General features: G+C 19.7%; 6 protein-coding genes and 1 long non-coding RNA gene across 22 annotated transcripts; 3 read left to right on the top strand and 4 right to left on the bottom strand.

Moving 5' to 3' along the window:
* The first annotated feature begins 44 nt into the window (after nt 1-44).
* LOC107996571 (rabenosyn-5) lies at nt 45-3,006 on the top strand. The gene is made up of 7 exons (XM_017054687.3): nt 45-330; nt 470-595; nt 826-966; nt 1,029-1,190; nt 1,340-1,691; nt 1,808-2,195; nt 2,275-3,006. The coding sequence occupies exons 1-7, from the start codon at nt 195-197 to the stop codon at nt 2,500-2,502; spliced, it is 1,533 nt and encodes a 510-aa protein (XP_016910176.1). The 5' UTR covers nt 45-194; the 3' UTR covers nt 2,503-3,006.
* LOC107996597 (protein Tube) lies at nt 2,234-4,277 on the bottom strand. The gene is made up of 3 exons (XM_017054746.2): nt 4,090-4,277; nt 3,832-3,998; nt 2,234-3,759 (listed from the first exon to the last, which is right to left on the bottom strand). Exons 1-3 carry the CDS (start codon nt 4,275-4,277, stop codon nt 3,140-3,142), a joined length of 975 nt encoding a protein of 324 aa, XP_016910235.1. The 3' UTR covers nt 2,234-3,139.
* LOC107996456 (asparagine synthetase domain-containing protein 1) lies at nt 4,110-14,091 on the bottom strand. 12 transcript variants are annotated; one of them, XM_062077865.1, is made up of 7 exons: nt 13,999-14,091; nt 13,303-13,436; nt 8,053-8,253; nt 7,043-7,960; nt 6,464-6,876; nt 6,200-6,398; nt 4,110-4,288 (listed from the first exon to the last, which is right to left on the bottom strand). In XM_062077865.1, the coding sequence occupies exons 2-6, from the start codon at nt 13,357-13,359 to the stop codon at nt 6,224-6,226; spliced, it is 1,764 nt and encodes a 587-aa protein (XP_061933849.1). In that variant the 5' UTR covers nt 13,360-13,436; nt 13,999-14,091; the 3' UTR covers nt 4,110-4,288; nt 6,200-6,223. The 12 variants fall into 12 exon arrangements, with proteins under 12 accessions (XP_061933849.1, XP_061933848.1, XP_061933857.1 ...); XM_062077864.1 differs by lacking the exon at nt 13,999-14,091 and adding an exon at nt 13,794-13,930; XM_062077873.1 differs by lacking the exon at nt 13,999-14,091 and having other exon boundaries at nt 7,043-7,293; nt 7,591-7,960; nt 13,303-13,787.
* LOC107997087 (hydroxysteroid dehydrogenase-like protein 2) lies at nt 8,916-11,867 on the top strand. Of its 3 annotated transcripts, none has more exons than XM_017055479.3 (8): nt 8,916-9,167; nt 9,438-9,601; nt 9,705-9,918; nt 10,010-10,215; nt 10,369-10,563; nt 10,654-10,860; nt 10,933-11,061; nt 11,149-11,867. In XM_017055479.3, exons 1-8 carry the CDS (start codon nt 9,154-9,156, stop codon nt 11,259-11,261), a joined length of 1,242 nt encoding a protein of 413 aa, XP_016910968.1. In that variant the 5' UTR covers nt 8,916-9,153; the 3' UTR covers nt 11,262-11,867. The 3 variants fall into 3 exon arrangements, with proteins under 3 accessions (XP_016910968.1, XP_061933861.1, XP_061933860.1); XM_062077877.1 differs by having other exon boundaries at nt 8,923-9,167; nt 9,438-9,613; nt 10,945-11,061; XM_062077876.1 differs by having other exon boundaries at nt 8,924-9,167; nt 9,438-9,613.
* LOC107996447 (S-adenosylmethionine mitochondrial carrier protein homolog) lies at nt 11,740-15,079 on the bottom strand. 2 transcript variants are annotated; one of them, XM_062077885.1, is made up of 6 exons: nt 14,793-14,940; nt 12,883-13,039; nt 12,617-12,726; nt 12,287-12,527; nt 12,082-12,220; nt 11,740-12,008 (listed from the first exon to the last, which is right to left on the bottom strand). In XM_062077885.1, exons 1-6 carry the CDS (start codon nt 14,808-14,810, stop codon nt 11,885-11,887), a joined length of 789 nt encoding a protein of 262 aa, XP_061933869.1. In that variant the 5' UTR covers nt 14,811-14,940; the 3' UTR covers nt 11,740-11,884. The 2 variants fall into 2 exon arrangements, with proteins under 2 accessions (XP_061933869.1, XP_028521926.1); XM_028666125.2 differs by lacking the exons at nt 11,740-12,008; nt 12,082-12,220; nt 12,287-12,527; nt 12,617-12,726; nt 12,883-13,039 and adding exons at nt 13,594-14,104; nt 14,192-14,397; nt 14,512-14,693 and having other exon boundaries at nt 14,793-15,079.
* Nucleotides 15,080-16,900: 1,821 nt separating this feature from the next.
* Nucleotides 16,901-18,831, bottom strand: LOC107996551 (uncharacterized). Of its 2 annotated transcripts, none has more exons than XM_017054656.3 (4): nt 18,686-18,831; nt 18,062-18,149; nt 17,590-17,808; nt 16,901-17,480 (listed from the first exon to the last, which is right to left on the bottom strand). In XM_017054656.3, the coding sequence occupies exons 2-4, from the start codon at nt 18,137-18,139 to the stop codon at nt 17,226-17,228; spliced, it is 552 nt and encodes a 183-aa protein (XP_016910145.1). In that variant the 5' UTR covers nt 18,140-18,149; nt 18,686-18,831; the 3' UTR covers nt 16,901-17,225. The 2 variants fall into 2 exon arrangements, with proteins under 2 accessions (XP_016910145.1, XP_061933846.1); XM_062077862.1 differs by having other exon boundaries at nt 18,427-18,763.
* Nucleotides 17,348-17,902, top strand: LOC133666523 (uncharacterized). The gene is made up of 2 exons (XR_009830750.1): nt 17,348-17,487; nt 17,598-17,902. It is a non-coding gene; the product is annotated as an uncharacterized LOC133666523 (long non-coding RNA).
* Nucleotides 18,832-20,824: the final 1,993 nt, after the last annotated feature.

Genomic DNA, 20,824 nt, shown 5'->3' with positions numbered 1-20,824 from the left:
TATTTTTTATTAATTTGAGATACATAACAGAAAATTGACATTTCTATCAGCTGATAGAATTTAATATGGCGGCTTAGAAAAACGTCTGTCTACAATTCGAAAAAACGCCTACAAATGATTTACTAATTCCATGAATGATAATATATAAAATAGAAAGAAATTATAGAAAAAGATAGTGAATATTAAATTTTACAATGGCAACCAACGAAGAAGTATTAGAAGGATTTATTTGTCCAATATGTATGACAGATTTCAAAACACCTAATCAATTAACAAAACATTTTGAAGATTTTCATAATGATGATCCTGAAATTTTAAAATCGCTTAAAGGTATATATAATTAATAATATATATTATTGCAAAACTTTATTAGAATTAAAGATTGCAAATATTTTATGAATACATATTTTACAAACATGAATGTGTCAACTTATATAATAAAATAGTTCAAAGCATTGTATTTTTCTAGATCTTTTTGGCAAAGCGAAGAAGAAAATTCTAAAACAAGATGAAATATCAGATTCTTTTACAAATAATATACCATCAACTACTAGACAGTATAGTCCAGAATTTAATTGGGGATCTCAAGAGATAGGTATTGATTCATATTGTAAAATTATTAAAATAGTTTTATCTCAAAAGAATAAAAAATTTATATTAATAATAAATTGAAGAAAATGATAAATTAATTCAAATTACTTTTAAAAAATTTTTGAAAATTCAAAATGAATTATTACTAAAAAAAACCTATTACTAAAACCTATTACAAACCTATTACTAAAAGAAATAATTCTACAAAATATATTATACATTAAAAATTTTCAGGTGTAATCACATCACATACAAAATATTTTAAAGAAATAAGAAATACTAGAATGGAGCGATATTCTACAGAAACAAATAAACTTCTTATAAGACTAGATAAATTATTAAACAATTTACCATCTGATCCAGTTGATAGAAAAGGTAAAATTCTAATTTTTTTGTTTTTATAAAGAAAAAATAATTAAATTTTTTTTTTACAATAGTTCATGAACGCACTATTGTGCCATGGGTAGATGAAAAAGATGTAAAATTATGCCCTACTTGTGCAAAAAGCTTTCATGTTGCAAGAAGAAAACATCATTGTAGACTTTGTGGAGCTGTTATGTGTCATAATTGTACAATATTTTTATCATTACAAGATGCAAGTTGGTAGTTTTAAAATTATTTAAAGTAGTTATGTATTATTTAAATTAGTATATATATTAAGAAATATATTTTTCAATATATTGATGTTTAATTCATTGTACATTAACATACATTATTTTTTAATATATATTAATTGTTTGTTTATAAGGAAAAATGACAAGCCCTGTATCTGTACAAGATGATTCAGCAGTATCTCCTACTTCTGAACGACCAATTTCGGAACGTATAGTACGCGCGGGAATCGGTCTTACAAAATTAGCTAGGTCACCATCCAGTGGTAGTTTAAATAGTGTATTATCGTTGGTTAACGATTCAGCAGGCAGCGAGCAGCAATTTAGAATTTGTACACATTGTGCAAATCTACTTGATGCAAGAGAAAAACAAAAAGCAAAGCATTTTGATAAACCAATAGTATGTCAATTTTACGAAAAAATGAGAACATATATGGAAGAAGCTTCGCAACATGTAAAAATGTACAACAAAATATGGGAATCCTTAAAGTACGTGATCTAATTATTATAAAATGGATATTTGTAATACTGTAACATTTGCTTACAATTTTATATTATTCCTAGCTCAAAATTACTCGTACGAAGTTAAGAGATATGTTTTTCAGTGAGGGGGAATCTACATATAATTTAGAAGATGCACAAGCTTTAAGAATTAAGATTGCAAAATTAGGCGAGAGTATAGATTTAATTAGCAAAAGAATTTCAGTACTTGGAACGAGATGTGTGGAAAACCCTCCACAAGATCAAGAACTTCGATTACATCATATGGTTAGAGTATCAGCAGTAATTTTTTTAAAAGAAGAATTATTGACTGTGCAAGTATTACCTTCAAAAGAGAAATATGCGGAGTTACAAAAGGAACGACAAAAACGTTTAGAAGCTAGAATTGCATATGAAAGACAATTGGAAGAAGAACAAAGAGAAAAATCCAAAGAACAACGTAAAAAAGAAACATGGAATCTTGAAATTCGACCAATTGTGAAAGAAAATCAGGTGATTAATTTTCTAAATACATAAAAAAAAGAAAAAAGTTAAAATTTCTATACTTAATTTAATTTTATCAATTTTACAGCCGAATATAGTACTAAATCAATCACAAGGATGGGGTCCTTCTAGTGTTACTCCTATAATGCCTTCTTCTATGGATCCAATAATTGAGCAAATGAGTAATTTACGTGCTTATATTAAGCAAGCTAAAGCTGATTGCAGATATGATGAGGTTGCAACATTAGAAAGCAATCTCAAAGAACTTCAGAGCGCTTATTTCACAATGAAGCAAAGTAATAATAGCGATGGATAAACTATAAACATATTTTCATTTTTTATTAGATAATTCTATATTCCTTATTAATTTTAAATAAGACTTAATCAATTTTTCTATTATATCGAAAGTTTTATATATCAGTAAATCCATTTTATATATTTCATATGTTATTGCACAATATGATGTACTTTAAGATATCTTTGCATTTTCATCTTTGAATTTAATTACAGATCATATCATAATATTTTATAATATGTATATTTAATATTAAATTATTATTATGTTGTGTACATATTAATATGGAAAAATATATATGGTTTTCAATATATTTATATAAAGATAAATTATATTATACATAAAAAAAATATTATATTTATTTGTATATATTATAGATTAAGTTATATATTAATTTATAATTATATATATAATATTTTTATAAAAAATATTTTATTTATCTGAATTAAAATTTTTTTTTAAACATATATATAAAATATATACTATGTTCCTTTAAAAAATATATTATTTCTTATATTTTAAAAATATGTCTATATTTGTCATTTTCACATTATGTTGCTGTTATCATTTACTGATGTAACATGATTTATAATATTACTCAATAGAACTGTAATTGTAATTTTTTCAAACTCAATTATTCCTATTATTTTCATTAATTTCAATTAAATTCATTATTTACACAAAATTCAACAACACATTGAGGCAATTCAGTAGTAATTATTTCATTTTTATTAATATTCAGATTGGACAAATTTAATGAATCATTTATATGGTAATTCGATAAATTTTGATTTATTGGAATTGTACTATTCTTCACAAAAATTGGAAGTTCCTCTGATAATACTTCTTGATATAATTTTGTTTGTTCTACAGTTTGTTTAAATTCATTTAAAAACACAGGCAGCTCATGAGACAACATTTCTTTTTGTTTAAATATTTGTTCTTGCTTGCTACATTCTTTTTTATTTTGTTCAAGACTAAATTTCATTAAATCAAACATTTGTGTATTTAATGTTTTTTTATTTCCTAATTGTTCATTACTATGTTCCTCTTTTGAAGAAATCAATTTTGTTAACTGTATATTTCTTTCCAAAGAACTGTCATTCATTGCATTGGAATTAATTGTTTTATTATCAACACCTTCAGAAGATAATTTAAATATTAAAGATTCATTGAAATTAAAATTTTCAAGTTCTTCTTTTTCTTCTAATAATTTCATTTCTTCCGAAATATCTACAGGTGTTGCTGGTCCATATTTTGGTCGTTCGGGAACCTTTACTATCAAAAGAAAAAAAATTATTTATTTAAATTATAATAATGTAGTTACTTATTATTTTTTTTTAATTGTACCTTTTAATAAATCTTTAGCTACATAATCGGCTGCTCTAAATAATTCTGCTTTTACTAAAAAATTCAATAAAACACTTAATGTTGGTCTTTTTTTACCCATTGTGCCCCATTCTGATAAAAATATTTCTGCTGCACTTCTTTGATGATTTGCAGCTTGTTCAATCATACTGTAAATTTAAGCAATAATAAATGAAAATATAAATTTGCTAATTACATATAATTATATGTATATTTATTACACAGAACAAAATATTATACCTGAAATGTTCAGAATTAAATTTTGGAAGATTAGGCATATCATCTTTTGGTATAATTGCCATTAATTTTTTCCATGAATCTGATATATTTAATATTTGTGAAAGTATATACAATTCTGCTGGTCTTAATTTTCGTAATTCTATGTCTAAGTAAATTGTATTTTGTGACATCATATTAAATGTTTTCATCAAAAATCATTCTAAATGTTTTTATACAAATAAAAATAAAATTATATAAATAAAAATTAATAATAAAAATAAATGTATATTATTTGTGCAATAAACTAAGAAAAAAAGTTTTAACTTTCCAATATTATTTAATTTTATATTTTCAAATACATTTAATCAATCATATAGCATATTAAATAATAAGCATGTTATATAATAAATAAATAAATTCGAATTTATATTATTTTTCATTGTTTTTTAACATTTAATATTAAATTTATATATATAATTTTTATGAAAAGTTGAAACTATTGCGCATTACTTATAATCACTTATTATAATGGAAATTGAATAAATTAAAAATTAAAATAATATTAATTAATATTAAAACAATTAATATATATATAATAGTTCAAATAACACAATAAACGAAATAAATATATACAAATCATTCAAGATCTTTCCGTACAAATTTTTTCGTTAATAATTGTTAGATACTAAGTAAAACCGTGCAACAAAATATTAATAGGACAACCGCAAAGAAATAAAATCAATATTATTAAAGAAAGGGCTATATACATAGAGTTTGACGCAGCTATAGAATGGAAACAAATTAAAAAATTTTGATAATGCCATCTAGCTGATAAAAAGACACACTATGTACTACGAAATAACGAATAGATGGTATATCATCGTGTTGTGTATAAAGTCAAAAACAATATAAATATTATATATAAGTTTTATCAAATTTGTATAATTTATTTCCTATTATTTTCTACTTTCTATATTAAAGATGGACAAAATTTTAACAGTTAAAAATAAAATTATTTTAATAAGTTTTTCAATAATTTATTATTCAAAGTATTGAATATTCACAAATAATTAGTACCAAATGATCGAAATTATATAAAAAACGAATCAATTATATATAATTAATAGCTATAAATAAATGTTATCCAAGCATTTTAATAAAATTATTATTTAAAACAACTATTTGAAATGTTAATTACTTTTCATGTTAATTAGTGTCATATTCCTATACATATAGAACTATTATTTTAAATCATTCTATTTTGGATAATAAATTATCATTTTTATAATCATTGTGATATTAAATAGCATAATTTTTAATTTTTATCATCGTATTAACATTGAATTTAAAATACAATGATAATGAAAATTAAGACATTTAATATCATAATCGTGTTCTATTATTTTTTTCTTAATTAATTTTTTCCTTTTTTATTATTTTTAAATCAAAATTAGTTAAACTGAAAATCTGAAATATTTATTTGAATTAGTTTTGAAGCAAATTTCGTTCTAAAGCTCATTTAAAATCTTTTTATCGCATTTAGTTTTATTTACAAATAGATGAAATTAATTTAATTATTTCTATCTTTCAATAAAATTATTTTAAGATAAAATTTATTATAAATCGAAAATATGATTAAATAAGCCATATATTTATATAATTTTTCTTATTGTTTTCATATAGAGAACTCATCACTAAAGTAATTTTTTACTATGATCACAGGACATTTTTTATAAGAAAGTAAATATATTAAATATTGAAAAAAAATTTATTATTTGTATATTTTATTTTGTAAAAAAATCAGTATAAAAAATTTATTAAAAAAATATTTTTATAAAATACAAATGTATGTTAAATTTAAACATAAAAAATATAAAAGTTGTAATACATAATATAAAATATTTAACTTATTAAAAATGCATATAATTTTATGATAAATTTTAAATTCAAAAAAATATAATTGAAAAATAAATAAATAAATAAATATATATATATAAGAAAGAAACCTAGATAAAATTATGTAATTAATTGTTAATTATCTCATACAAAATTAGAAATAAAATATTATGAGATAATAGAGTAATAATAATAGAATACATAATAATAGATTAATAAAATACATAAAACCTACCCATGTATTTTTGTTCTCATTATTTTATAAACGATATGATATATCTTTAGCATTTTCCTTGCCATTAGCAATTCGAGATCCAAATTGGAAAGCTCTTTTAGGAAAATTAGCAGTGTTTCGGAAACCAAGTTTATATGCTACCAAACGTAAAAGTAATTTGTCTCCTAAGCCTGATGGCATTTTATCTGTTGGATAACACCTACAATTAAATAATAACTTAATTTTATTTATTTTTTTATTTATTATTTTATTTGATCAATTTACCTTTCCCAAGGTTTTAATTTTTGAACATATTCCACTATATTTTCATCTAAATATGGTAATCTAGATTGTCTTCCATGATCTGATACAATACGATCATCACGACCTAAATTTCTTTCAGAAATTCTAGCTAATTCAATATTTAATTCTTGAGTTAAAGCATCCCAACCTTTATGTCTTAATATTGTTCTATGTCTCATATATCCACCGAATAATTCATCTGCACCCATACCTAAGAGAAGTACTCTACATGGGGATTCATAAATATCAGTATCCGAATGGATTATACCTTTTGCGCGACTTGCAAACCAAACAGCACAACCTAAACTTTCATCCAATATAGTACATAGTGGATGTAATAAATTACAAATATGCGATGAACGATACTTTTGTAATTCTGCCTGGCTGACATTTACCTAAAAATATTATTATATTAATTATCGAAATATTTTTTATATTTTTTATATTTTTTATATTTTTTATATTTTATATATAAAAAATTTTTATAAAAATATATTTTATTTTATATATATATATATTATTTAATATTATATATATTATTATACATATATATATATATACTTCTATAAAATTCCATTTTCGTTTTGGGCAAATTTTTGTAAGTTCTAAAAATGTTTGTTTTCCAGTTTTTCTATCTGGAACATCATATTGATTCTCCATATCTTGTTTTTCATTATTTCCATTGTTAGATTTTTTATTAATTAACTTTTCGAATGCAACATTAATTAAATCAATAGGTTCATTTTGTGATATATATTTATCAGCAATTAATGTTAAAATAGCAGAATCCAAGCCTCCAGAAAATAGTATACCTATTTTTGAATGATTGCATATAATATTTTCTTTGTTTAAAACTAATTTAATACATGTTTTACAAAATTTTGGCTGTTTTTTGATTCTAACTTCTACAGCTTTGTAAAGAAGTTGCAACAAATGCTCAACTCTTTTATGAATATCTTCATTTTTTAATAAATATTCTAATATTTTACAAAAATTCTCTAAATAAGGGCTATTTTCTAAATATTCCAAATCTTTAATATGAGGATGTAAATGTAGATATGTCAATCCATCTGATTTTAATATAGTTTTTTTAATATCAATGTCTATACCCAAATGTGTTTCCAATGTCTCAATAATATCTGTAAATCGCAAATCTGGTTCTTTCCATGGGTAACATGCAAGATTTACTCTTAAATTAGTTAAATTCATAACAAAAATTCCAATTGCAGGAATCTCTATAATTTTATTTATTTGTTTACTGGCCACAGATGTCAAAGTTAAAATATTTTCATCGGTGTTTACTTTTAAAAGTAAACTGTGTCTTCCTATAATATCTCTTCCAAAATATAAGAGATTATTGGTTTTCTGAAAATATATAAAACTATATGGGCCTTGGATTTCTTTAAATACTGATAATATATTTGAAGATAATTGTAAAGTATTTAGTAATATGTTAGTATCACATGTATTATCTTGAGCCTAAAATAAATAATATGATTATTCAATGCAAATGCATTAAATAATTACAATAATTAGTAATAATAAAAATAATATAATATAATAATATTTACCAAGTTTCCAAAAAATATATCTCCATTCCAAAGAAGAATATTACCATTACAATCTATGGCAGGCTGTTCAATCAAATTAGAACCTTGCATCCATAATATAGAAGCAACAAAGTGTCCAAACCAATTAGGCGTTAAATTTTCAGCTTTTTCAATTATTCTATCAGGACCACGAGCATTTAATAAATTTTTACAAGCTTCCCACTGAAATAAAAACAATTGATTTTATAAATAATTGATAGAAAAGAATTTATATTCATGCATTATAATACCTCATGTGAAACTTTTGTATGATTTTGTGAAATGTTACAAAATATTCCGCACATTGTTATATCGATATAAACATAACCTCGATCTATAATTATGTTACAAATAAATAATTAATAAATATTTTACAATATAAAGTTATAACATATCATAAAACTTCATTTTTTAGTGAATATAAGAAATATTTTTTAGATTTCTTATTATTACCACTGATAGTAATCAATGAGTAAACGATAGATAAAATTATATAAGTAATTATATAAGTAACTATATTAATTACATAATTTTATCATACATTTTTTCAAATATTTATTTTAGATTTTATTTATACTTTACTTTTATTTGATTTAAATATAATTATACATATATATATATATATATATAATATAAAAAAAATTTATACAATTTAAATTATATAATAGCAATTTATATAAAAGCTTATGAAATAATTTTAGCATTTTCATTAAAATATTTCATAAATTTTTTTGCATTTATTTGTTTTAATATACATGCATTTAAATAAAATTTACAAGTAAAATGTAAACATAGATACATTAAATTCGAATATCTTTCTATGCTTTATCTTTCTATGCTTTATCTTGAATTTTCGCCATATTGTTTAAAAATAAAATTACAAGTAACGATAATTTAAATTCACGAATTATATGTAATATTATTATTATATGTAATATTAACTTGTTAAGAGAACAAGCGAATTATCAAGCAAAATTATTATTTAAAGCATAAATATTTATTTAGATATTTTTTATTTAATTATTGTTACTTGATTAAAATAATTATTTTAGATTTATAATAATTTATCAATTTATATTTGAAATGATTAATACAGGGTTTGTATTATAAATTTAACAATCATTTAAAAATACAAGATTTTTTTTAATATTGCGCGTATTGATTGCTTAGAAAATTTATTAAATTTATAAATTATTAAAAAATATATATGTATATATAAAATTATTAAAATTAATTTATTAAATTTTATATATAACAATTAATTATAAATAAATATATATACATATATAATCATTATAAATAAATATTAATAAATTTTTTAATCAGTTATGTTGATGACTATAACTTTAAAGTCATATTTAATATAGAAAACTTGCTGGTCGAACAATTTTCATTACTGGAGCTTCAAGAGGAATTGGAAAATCTATTGCTTTGAAAGCTGCAAAAGATGGAGCAAATATTGTCATTGCAGCTAAAACTACAGAATCACATCCAAAATTACCAGGCACTATATATACAGCTGCTAAAGAAAGTAATTATATGTGTAATAAAAAATTCTAAATAATATTTAATTATTTATTTTGAATTTTAAATAATAAGTAATTTTTTTTTATCGCAAAATATATTTCTTTTAGTTGAAGAAATGGGTGGAAAAGCATTACCTTGTGTAGTAGATATAAGAATTGAAACAAATATAATTTCTGCAGTGGAAAATGCTGTTAACAAATTTGGTGGTATTGATATTCTTATTAATAATGCAAGTGCAATTCATTTAATAGATACATCATCCATAGAAATGAAAAAATATGATCTTATGAATAATATCAATACTAGAGGAACATTTCTAGTGTAAGTATAAAAATGTTGTCAAAATTATGCAAATCATAAATGATAATATTATTGTGATATTTATTTTACTTTGGTATGATTTTATTTTAAGATCTAAAGCATGTCTACCTTATTTAAAAAAAAGCTCAAATCCTCATATAGTAAATATTAGCCCACCATTAAATATAAAACCAATATGGTTTAAAAATCATATTGCATATACAATATCTAAATATGGAATGTCAATGTGTGCTTTTGGAATGGCTGAGGAATTTAAAGATGATGGCATTGCTGTAAATACTGTTTGGCCAAAAACTGGTAAATTATTTTTTAATTGTATTATTTTTACTCTATTTTATTATATTAAAATTTTATATAAATTTTATATTTATATTTTATATAAATATTATATTTAAAAAAGATTATTTGTTTAAAATCTTTATTTATAAATTTAAATTTATTATTTTTTAGCTATTGCTACTTCTGCACTTAAAATGTTAGCTAATGAAGCAAATGATTATGCTCGTAAACCAGAAATAATGGCAGATGCTGTGTATGCTTTAATTTGCAAAGATAGTAAATCTATTACTGGAAAATTTTTAATTGATGAGGAAATATTAAGAAATGAAGGAATTACAGATTTCACAGATTATGCATATAATCCAGGTATATTAAATGCAATATAATAATTTTATAATAATTGATATTTTATAAAAAGAATTAATGACAATTGTTTATTTTTTTTTATTTTTTTAGAAAATAAAGATAACTTGATGACGGATTTATTTATAGATGAAAGTTCAGATAAAATAAATATATTAAATAAATTATTTCAAAAAGATATATATGATGTAAATAATAAATCAAATGAAAAAATTGCACAAATATTTACTGTTATTCAAGCTAACTTGAATCATGAACTTGTTAATAAAATTGGAGCTATATTTCAATTTAATGTTAAAGGTATTTGCCAGATTAAATATTACTTCTTTTTTTGTTTATTTTGAAAATGTTAATTGATATAGCTTAATATAGGTAATGAAGCAGGTACGTGGTTTTTGGATTTAAAAACTGGAGATGGTGTAGCAGGTAAAGGAAAACCTAATCAATCACCAGATGTTACTTTGACAATGGATTCTGAAAACTTTTTTGCTATGTTTTCTGGTAAATATAACTTTAATTACATATATATTTAATTTAATACTAAAAAATAATTTAAAATAACGTTTTCCAATAACAAATTATGTTTAGGAAAATTAAAACCTGCATCAGCATTTGTAATGGGAAAACTGAAAATTAGTGGAAATCTTCAAAAAGCAATGAAATTAGAAAAATTGATGCAACTTTTAAAATCTAAACTTTAAAAATTAAATGTTTTCTTTTTTTAAGAAGTATATCTTAAATTAAGATGAAAATATTCTTTTCATATTAAACATATTGTTACTTTTTTAAAATTAAATATATATATATAATAATTATATAAAATATATTATATTATATATAATATAATATATAAAACGATATATTATAAAATAGAATATAATAAAATTACAATAAATTGGATAAATGCACATAATTCAGATTCCAATCTGGAATATTGAAATTGATTCTTGATTCCAATATGATTCCATCTATTTCGAAATTTTTTTTGTATTTCATCATGCATAGAAAACAACAATAAATGAAAGGAAATAAGAACTAAAAGTTAAAATAAATATATTTGTTTTATAATATCTTTAACAATAATAATAATTTTATGAAATTCAATAATCCTGTGCAATTATTCAATTTTTATTGTGTACATAATTTTTAAAAATTAAAAAATATAAAATATAAAATATATTTTTATATATTCTTATAATATTTTGTATTTTATATATTTTTATTGTTATTTAACAATAAATAAAAGAAAACTATATTTTTAAAATATTATATATATAATTTTAAATAAAATTTAAAGATATTAATAATATTTAATATTTTTCTTTCAAACAATAGATTCAAATAAACAATAATTTATTCCTCTAATCTTTATTTCTTCATATATTCCAAAGAAAATAAACCCTCCCAATGTTATCCAAATTACTCTAGGACTCACACCAGCAAAAAGTCTATAAAATTTTGAAATTTTAAAATTAAATTATGCAAAATTTAAAAAATTATAAATTAAATTCCAAAACTTACCCTTGTAAACCTTTATCTTTATATATATCTTTTAATATATATAATATTTTTAATTTTGAAGTTTTTTCATTTCTATGTGAAAGCATTATTCTTGTTTTTATAACATCAAATGGTGTAGTAGCAGTTGCAGAAATACCACCTAGATATTAATATAAAATTAATTATATATTAACTAAGATTCTATTAGAATAAAAAAGTTTTAAACCTGCAATTGCTCCACATATAGCACTTTCTATTGGAAGAATTTCTCTGTCAACATGTAAACTCCAATTTTTTTTTAAATATTCCCATATTGGAAATTGTATTAAACTAAAAGGCATATCTCTTAAGACAGTGCTCCAATAACCGCAATACAACATTTTAAGATTAATATCTTTTCTATCTAACATTGAAACTTGTTTTTTTTGTTTTATTACTTCTACAGGTACTCTTATTAAACAAGCTACCTGAATTTAAAAGTTTTGTTATTATGATTTAATTTTCAATATAATTTTAATTCTTTTTCTTTTTTTTTAAATTAACTATTAAAATTTACCATTTCTGCTAAAGATGCTGAGCTCATATGAAGAAAAGAATCATATTCTTTAGGTATTTTATATTGTGCTAAATTTTTAATACTTTCATATGTTACAAAAAATAAAGAAGCTAAAAAAATAAAATGATTTAAATAATCGTATATTATATATAATAGATTTATAGATTTAATAGTTTTTAGTTATATATATTTAAAATAAATCTATTATTATAAATTCAAATAATTATATATATTTTAAGTGATTTCATTTTATAATAATTGTTTACCACTTGGTGCAGAACCAATTATTACAGGAAAAATTCCTTTATAAAGATTAAAAAATCCTCCTGATTTTATAAATCCTTGTTTAGATTGTAATCGCGTTTTTAATGTATCTAATGGAAATAATATTATATCAACTACTGTGCCAGCCAATCCTCCTGCCTATTGAAATCATGTTAAATTATCAATATTAAATTATTTAATGATAATCAATGCAATTTTGAATTTTAAAGTACATATAATTTATTTTTTATATTTTATATTCATTTTTCATAATTTATTTCGAAAATATTATTCTGATTTTTGTTAAATATATATCAGTGATATGTAGAAATTTATCTTTATATAATTAAAATTTGCAAAGAAATTTTACATATTATATTATATATTACATAATATTCAAAAGTAAACATTTTATTACTTACTATTAATGATGTAATGAAAATACATTTCATATTTAACGATTTACTATGTGTTGTCATGATGTCTTGATAATTTTATTTTTAATTTAAAATACGACTTTCACGTACATATATAAAAACATATTTAAGCTGATAACCTGAATAGTTCATTAAATATTCACGTAATGTTAATGTTGAAACAATATTTTAATATTATTATTAATCAAAAAGTTATACGATACATGTTTTTATGATGTTATTTAAAAAAAATATTATTGTAATTCTAAACTATTTATTTTTAATTTAAGTAATATATAATTTAATTGTCTTTTCTTTATTATTAAATAATTGTTACAATTTTTTATAGAAATAACTTATATTTTTATATTTTAAGTTTATAATCTATAAATAATTAATTATTTAACATAATAATAAATAATTGTAAATAATTAATCTAACTAATCACTTAAAGATTAATTTTATATGAATTTAAATAAAAATCTACATTTATTAACCTAATTCTTAATTGCGTACAAAAATTAAAAAAAATTAAACTTTTATTTTTTAAAATTCACTTTTTCTATTTTAAATTTTAAAAGATTTCTATGATAAGATAATTTTAATATTATTATATTCGTTAATAAAATGTTTTATAAGTATCTATTTAATAAAAAAAATAGAATTCGATTCTGAAGTTTTACGAGAACCAATTGATCGTACTGTCTGATGAGGAATACGAAAACCTTCTGCTTTTTCTTTTCTTATATTAAATGATTGATTTGATATATTTGTTCTATAAGATGAAAAATATGAATTTGATCCAGTTCTATTAATAAAAATATTTTATAAGTATCATATCTTTTCTTTTATTTTTTAAAATATATTTTTGAGTGTCTTAATTTTTAACTTATACCTTATTTTTGAATTTCTTTGGTTAAATTTCATTGGAGTAGTTGTACTATTCAAAAAGTTTGACGTTTCATTTTGCATTTCAAATGACATCAATTTTTTTTTTTGTTCAGTATATTCCATTTTTAATTTTACATATTTATCCCTAATTATGTTTATGTGTTGGGTGAGGTTATGATAATGTGATTTCAATGTTTCGTATTTTTGATCCTTAAATTTATAAATTATTATTAAATTATTAATTATAAATTAATTTATATTCTTTTTTTAATTTAACGTATAAATATTAAGAAGAATAAAATAGAAAGAAAATAGAAACTATACAATTTCATAAAAGCGTTGCATCATGATTTTCATTTGATTACTTTGAAAACCACATATTTTGTGTAATGATTCCAATGATTCACTCAATGGAACAAAGAAATTTTCTACTTTTGACAATGATGGTTGTTGTAACTCAACGGAAAAAATATCGATCTGTTCACATTGAGGACACTGTTTTTCAGCTTATGAAAGGAAAAATTTATTTTTATAGAAATATTAAATGACATAAATAATATTTATTAATAATTTTATTTTATTTATTTAATTTTGTTTATTATTACCTTGTTGTATGCATCCATGACAATATATATGACCGCACTGAGTTAAACAAAATGGTTTTTTTCCTCTATTTGTCGTTACAAAACATTTATTACAAATGAATGTATCCATATTTTTAATATATTGCAAAATTTTTTAAAATTTTAATTATATTAATCAGTATAACTATAAATATAATGATTATTGTAAATTATTATATTATAAATAATATATTTTAAATCTTTTTAAATTGATCATATAATCGTTTGTATTTTACATTTGAATCGAATTCATCTTACTTTGTGTTCAATCGATAATGTTGGAAATAACATAAAAATGATATAAATTTCTGATTTTTCACTTTCAAAGTTTTTGTAATATAAAAATATATTATTTTCTTTAAAATATGAAAAACGCTGACAAAATTATTCATAAAAATTTAAGATTTCAATTTCTAATAATTCAGTAAAAAAAATTTTTTATTTTATTACTTATATTTATAATTAAAAATGTTAATTATAATATAATTAATAATATAATTATAATTTAATTAAGAATTTTTATTTTTCTAAAAAAAATTTAATTATTATATAATTATAATTAAAATAATTTAATTATAATTAATATAATTATAATTAAATATAATAATAAAATTTATTTAATGAACAAAAATATTAAATTATATTACAATTGAATTGTTCTAGTTTTGCACATTAATAATGGAACGTTATAGAAAAAGAATATTTAAAACATTATAAAAAAAAAATTGTAGTATAATTTATATTAAAATTTTTAAAATATTGCATATTTATGTATGAATATGTTCACGAAATATTTTTGAAATTTCGATTCTAGAGATAAATAAACATAAAAATATATAAAAATCAGCTAAATTATTTGTTAAATTATAAGATTCAGCCAACTTTTTCATCATTGTTTTACGATCATTGTTATTTTCTCATTATTAATAAAATTTTTCTACTTTTACTTTACGTTATTATTATGTAATTATATACACTCTTAGTCTTCTTTCCATTTTTTTTTTCATTTTAAGGAATATAATGGATTGAAATAATGAAAGTAAGAAAATGAATTACATATTGCTTATGAATTGTTTAGGTACACATATATCAGGTTGCAGGTAGATAAAATGAGGCACAGATAGAGTGAAACGCTGTTATTCCTTTTCCATTTCTCTTCATTTAAAGCAAATTTAAATTATTTATAACTTAAATTCAATCAATATTTTTGTATAATAACTTTTATATTTATTTTAGAATTAAATCTTTGAAGATATCTCACAAATTTATCCATTATTTATTAACATCCTATATATCGTTTATTACATTATAATATATGATATTATATTATATTATATTATATTATAATATAATATATGATATTATATTATATTATATTATAATATATTATAATATATGATATTATATTATATTATATTATAATACATTATAATATATGATATTATATTATATTATATTATATTATAATATCTTTTATTTTGATCAGAGACATAAAAATTAACAAAATATGAATTAAATTAATCCGACATTCAAAACAAATATAATTCTATTTCTTTTTAAATTGTCATATTTGTATATTTAGAAATTAAAATATAAAATATATTTAAAATAATTTTATAAGAAATAGAGCTGAGATGTTAAATTTGATTATTTGAGAGATATATAATCATAAAATCTAATTATAAAATGAAAACATCTTTTAACTAAAAATATCACATTTCTAGATAAGATCATATTATATAACATCATATGTGCCAATGAGCAAGAGAGTGGAACATCTATTTTCTTTTACTTCTATATTTTATCGATGGTCAAGTTCCAAGTTAAATAATATCGAATATAATTCGAATATAATATCGAATAATAAATATTGAAGATAAAAAAATAGAGCGTGAAAATGAAACTCTATATAAATGAAGCGTATATATGAAATTTAATCATATTTTCAGTCAAAAAATATGTTGTTACAATTTAAAAAAATATTATATATCTCAAATATGTAAACGAATGGATTTTAATAAAATTTAATAAATAAGTCACTAGATTTTGAATAATAAAATTTATGTATAAAATAAATTTCAAAAACGTAATTTTTGGATTTATTAATTTATTTTTATACAAATTAAATATAGTAATAAATATAATAGATTAATGTTAAATATAATAAATTCTTAAATATTTTTTATAATATTAATTATTTAATGTTATAAATATGAAGAAATATAACATAGATATTGTTTGATAATAATAATGGTAATAATTGAATATTATAATATAACAAATATAGAAGTTTATTATTGTTATTTTAAATTTTATATTTCATTTTATTTATGAAAAATTATAAAATATTTAAGAATCTTTAATCTAAATTCTAAATTTTAAATATAAAATCAAATGAATCAAATTCAGTGAAATCTAGTTAATTCCGATAATACCACAAGCCCAACGACTTCCCGAATTTCCAGTGGTTTTAGAAAGATGACTGTTCCCATTTCCTAAATCATCTTCGTCAGAATGAACAACTATTGCACGTCCAAGAATACTATTCTTTCCAGTCAAAGAAATAATGAAATCTTTGATGTACACATCTGCTTCACCATTAATATTTGTTTGAATATTACCTAAATCACCAACATGTCTTATTAAGCTATTTGGTCCACCATGGGTAACCTAAAATGTATATATTAAATAATATATATTAAATAAATTTAATTTATCATTTGATTTAATGCATCGAAAATTAATTGAATATTATAATAGCTTTATATATATAATTTACGTTCTCAGGATTAAAATGTGAGCCAGTAGATGTGCAACCATTTTGTAAATTTCCTTTTTCATGTATATGAAAACCATGTAACCCATTCATTGAAAGTCCACATATTTTTCCAGTAATAACAACAGAATTATCATCATTTTGAACAATAGTTAGTTTACCCGTTACGTTTCTGTTTTGAGCATTATGAGGTATCAAGTCGACGTTTGCAAATAATTTTTTCTGTTTTTCGTGATAATAAATATTTATGTTATTACGGTTTGCAAATAAGTTTATATACTATTATATAAAAATTAAATAAAAAATTATATAAAAATTTGGATTTTATATTATTAAAAATTTTGTAAAGATTCAATTGTGAATAATATTGATGTTCAATATAAAAACTATCGATCAATAACAATATTCAAATATTAATATCATAGAGAAAAATCTAAATATTATACTAACAGATATTATATTTTCATAAACTTACTTCAATGTACATAGTTACAGTTTCAGTGATAAATTCGACAATTAGAATTCCAAGTAGTAATATAATTATTTTATTCATAATGAATGTTCTGAAAACAATTTCAAATAATTATATTTAATTATGATTTAATTATAATGATTTAATTATGAAAATTTAATTTTTTTAATTTTTAATTTAATATTAAATCATTATTAAATATTAAAATCTTTTTTATTATTAAATTATTATTAATATCATAAACAATTATAAGTTTACATATTTTTTCATAAAGTTTAATGTTAATTAAAATGAAATTGATTAAATTTGAAAAATGGCAAATAAATAATTTTCCAAATTATATTTATATTTAAAAGAGATATACTTACATGATAAAATATTAAAATTAACAATTTAAATAAAAATTAATATAATATAAATTTATATTATTATTTATAAATTTTAATAATTTTTTAAGTCAAATTTTGAAATAAAATTATTATAATTATATTAATTATAAAATTATATAAAATTATTATAATTTTTTTATAAATTATTATAAAAATTTCAATATAAATCAAAAAAAAGTTTTCTATATGTAGGTAAGATGATAATGATTGAATCAAAAGTTAAAAATAAATATTATACCGTAAACAAAGATCTTGTACTTGAAAAATGAAAGGGATTGAGTATCACGTACACGTTCTTGAAGTCGTAGATACTAAGTGACTGGATGTGAGTTAAAGAGCTCATATATAAAGAAATGATTTTATTAAACATATCCCCACTCATCATTTCTTCAATACGTACTTCAAAAACAATTATGCATAAATCATATTCTTAATATTAAAGACGATAAAAAATTTTAAAACTAGATTAATAAAAATATTTATTATGCATATATGAAGTCATCATAGAAATTGGTTGAATTTATATCTTTGAATTAAATATTAAAAAAAAAATATGTGTTGCTAATATTGTGATGTCGTAGAAGTAGAATCAGAAATAATTTTTCAGAACAAAATAAAGTAATAATAAATATTTAAATATACGAATATATTTATTTATTACGAGTATTATCACAAATAGAGGAAAAAATACAAGTATGGGATACTCGTTTTATTTTTTAATGTAAAAAACTTCAAAATAGTAATAAATAAAAAATCAGAATTTTGAGGAATTTTATATAATATATGCTGCATAAACAAATATTAGACTTTTCACAACTTTTTAATTTTTTACTTTTAAATAAAGTAAAATCCAATTAAATATAATTTCGTATATAATAGTAATACAAGACATTGTTATTATTAAAAGAAATAAATTATGAAACTATGTTAAAGTTTTAATAAAAAGTTTTTATTAATATACAAACATAATAAATAATAGACAAATATAATAAAATAATCACAATTAAACAAACAATTTATCTTGTTTTATAATAACTGCAATAACTGCAACTTCAATATGTAAATTCTGAATCTTATACAATCACTCATAATTAATATGATGGCACAATATATAACTATATAACTTTATATAATTTATCTTCAAAAAATTTTAATCATATTGCTATTAATCAAGTATTTCATATTTATATCAATTTATCATTTCATTTTCTCTTATTTTATTTTTTTATTATAAATAAAGATATGAATATTTTAAATCTTTATTAATATATGAAAACTACAATTATTATAGCATAACTTACCTTTTTTATTTTAAAAATCATAAAATATATTAAAGTAAATTTCACTTTAATAAGCGCGCGTAGAAACTTTTTATTATCGAAATATAAAATTATAAAAAATATTATCGAAATATAAAATTATAAAAAATCCATTAAACAAAAGAAAGATAGCTATCAATAACAATTGCTTGGAAGAGGATATTTTATTCGATATACATATATATATATTCGAACTACAATCATTGTCAAAATTATCAAGATAGATCAAAACTTTGGTGTCTCGTATTTCCATTCTATTTTAATTCGTATTTTTTTTTCTACTTAATTGTTTAAAATCTTTTGGAAATCTGATATTTTTCTTCTTTAATATTTTTTTGATATGAAAATATAATTTATGAATTCAATATGTTGAGCAATATTATAGGAGATATATAGAATTGTTAGACAAATTTAAAAATTAAGCAACGAAATTATTCGAAATATAAATTGAATATTCGTGAAAAAATTTTCTAAACAATTTTTATTTAATTATAAATTCCAAAAGAAAAAAAAAATAAGATTAATATGTATGTTCAAATAATATTAAAACCAATTATTGTCATTATTATCTCCTCAAATTATTATAGACTTATAAATTATTTAAAAAAAAAATTATTTTTTTGAATGTTTGTAATTTCACTTTTATTTTATATTATTTATTTTGTAATTTCATATTATTATTTTCTTATTATTTTTTTGTTACATCTTTTATTCTGTATTAATACAATTTTATTGTTTAATAAAATTGAACAATGTTAAGAGAATAAAATAGAAGATGAGAACAAATAAATTGTTCTCTTTTGTCTTTTTAATTTTTCTTATAACAAATACTAAATATTATAAATTTGTAAATACAGTGATTATTAACTGACTTATATAAACGTAAATTATCTTATTCATCTAATAATATTATAATAATATTTAATGTAATAATGTAATAATATTTGCAATTAAATTTATTACAATATATTTTCTTTTTATTTTTTTTAATTAAAGTTTAATAATTTCTTATAACATATTAACTTTTATAATTTATTAATTTCATATAATTGAAACTT

This window comes from Apis cerana, linkage group LG8, assembly GCF_029169275.1.
Source record: "Apis cerana isolate GH-2021 linkage group LG8, AcerK_1.0, whole genome shotgun sequence".
In the NCBI taxonomy this organism is placed as follows: domain Eukaryota; kingdom Metazoa; phylum Arthropoda; class Insecta; order Hymenoptera; family Apidae; genus Apis; species Apis cerana.
This window is presented reverse-complemented; position numbering and strand designations above follow the sequence as displayed.

What these genes read in the sequence shown, in the direction of transcription:
- LOC107996456 (XM_062077865.1), bottom strand. Translation starts at nt 13,359, where the DNA reads ATGACAACACATAGTAAATCGTTAAATATGAAATGTATTTTCATTACA. An exon ending in TTTTCATTACATCATTAATA is followed by an intron (nt 8,254 to 13,302) that starts GTAAGTAATAAA and finishes TTTTTATTTCAG; the next exon opens with TGGGAAGCTTGTAAAAATTT. An exon ending in AAATTAAAACCTTGGGAAAG is followed by an intron (nt 6,399 to 6,463) that starts GTAAATTGATCA and finishes ATTTAATTGTAG; the next exon opens with GTGTTATCCAACAGATAAAA.
- LOC107997087 (XM_062077876.1), top strand. An exon ending in ACTAGAGGAACATTTCTAGT is followed by an intron (nt 9,919 to 10,009) that starts GTAAGTATAAAA and finishes TTTTATTTTAAG; the next exon opens with ATCTAAAGCATGTCTACCTT. An exon ending in CTTTTTTGCTATGTTTTCTG is followed by an intron (nt 11,062 to 11,148) that starts GTAAATATAACT and finishes AATTATGTTTAG; the next exon opens with GAAAATTAAAACCTGCATCA.
- LOC107996447 (XM_062077885.1), bottom strand. An exon ending in AATTGGTTCTGCACCAAGTG is followed by an intron (nt 12,727 to 12,882) that starts GTAAACAATTAT and finishes TTATTTTTTTAG; the next exon opens with CTTCTTTATTTTTTGTAACA. An exon ending in AAAGATAAAGGTTTACAAGG is followed by an intron (nt 12,009 to 12,081) that starts GTAAGTTTTGGA and finishes AAAATTTTATAG; the next exon opens with ACTTTTTGCTGGTGTGAGTC.
- LOC107996551 (XM_017054656.3), bottom strand. Translation starts at nt 18,139, where the DNA reads ATGAATAAAATAATTATATTACTACTTGGAATTCTAATTGTCGAATTT. An exon ending in CTGTAACTATGTACATTGAA is followed by an intron (nt 17,809 to 18,061) that starts GTAAGTTTATGA and finishes CACGAAAAACAG; the next exon opens with AAAAAATTATTTGCAAACGT. An exon ending in CACATTTTAATCCTGAGAAC is followed by an intron (nt 17,481 to 17,589) that starts GTAAATTATATA and finishes TATACATTTTAG; the next exon opens with GTTACCCATGGTGGACCAAA.
- LOC107996597 (XM_017054746.2), bottom strand. Translation starts at nt 4,277, where the DNA reads ATGAAAACATTTAATATGATGTCACAAAATACAATTTACTTAGACATA. An exon ending in TTTAATTCTGAACATTTCAG is followed by an intron (nt 3,999 to 4,089) that starts GTATAATATTTT and finishes TTAAATTTACAG; the next exon opens with TATGATTGAACAAGCTGCAA. An exon ending in AGCTAAAGATTTATTAAAAG is followed by an intron (nt 3,760 to 3,831) that starts GTACAATTAAAA and finishes TTCTTTTGATAG; the next exon opens with TAAAGGTTCCCGAACGACCA.
- LOC107996571 (XM_017054687.3), top strand. Translation starts at nt 195, where the DNA reads ATGGCAACCAACGAAGAAGTATTAGAAGGATTTATTTGTCCAATATGT. An exon ending in AAAATATGGGAATCCTTAAA is followed by an intron (nt 1,692 to 1,807) that starts GTACGTGATCTA and finishes TATGTTTTTCAG; the next exon opens with TGAGGGGGAATCTACATATA. An exon ending in CAATTGTGAAAGAAAATCAG is followed by an intron (nt 2,196 to 2,274) that starts GTGATTAATTTT and finishes TCAATTTTACAG; the next exon opens with CCGAATATAGTACTAAATCA.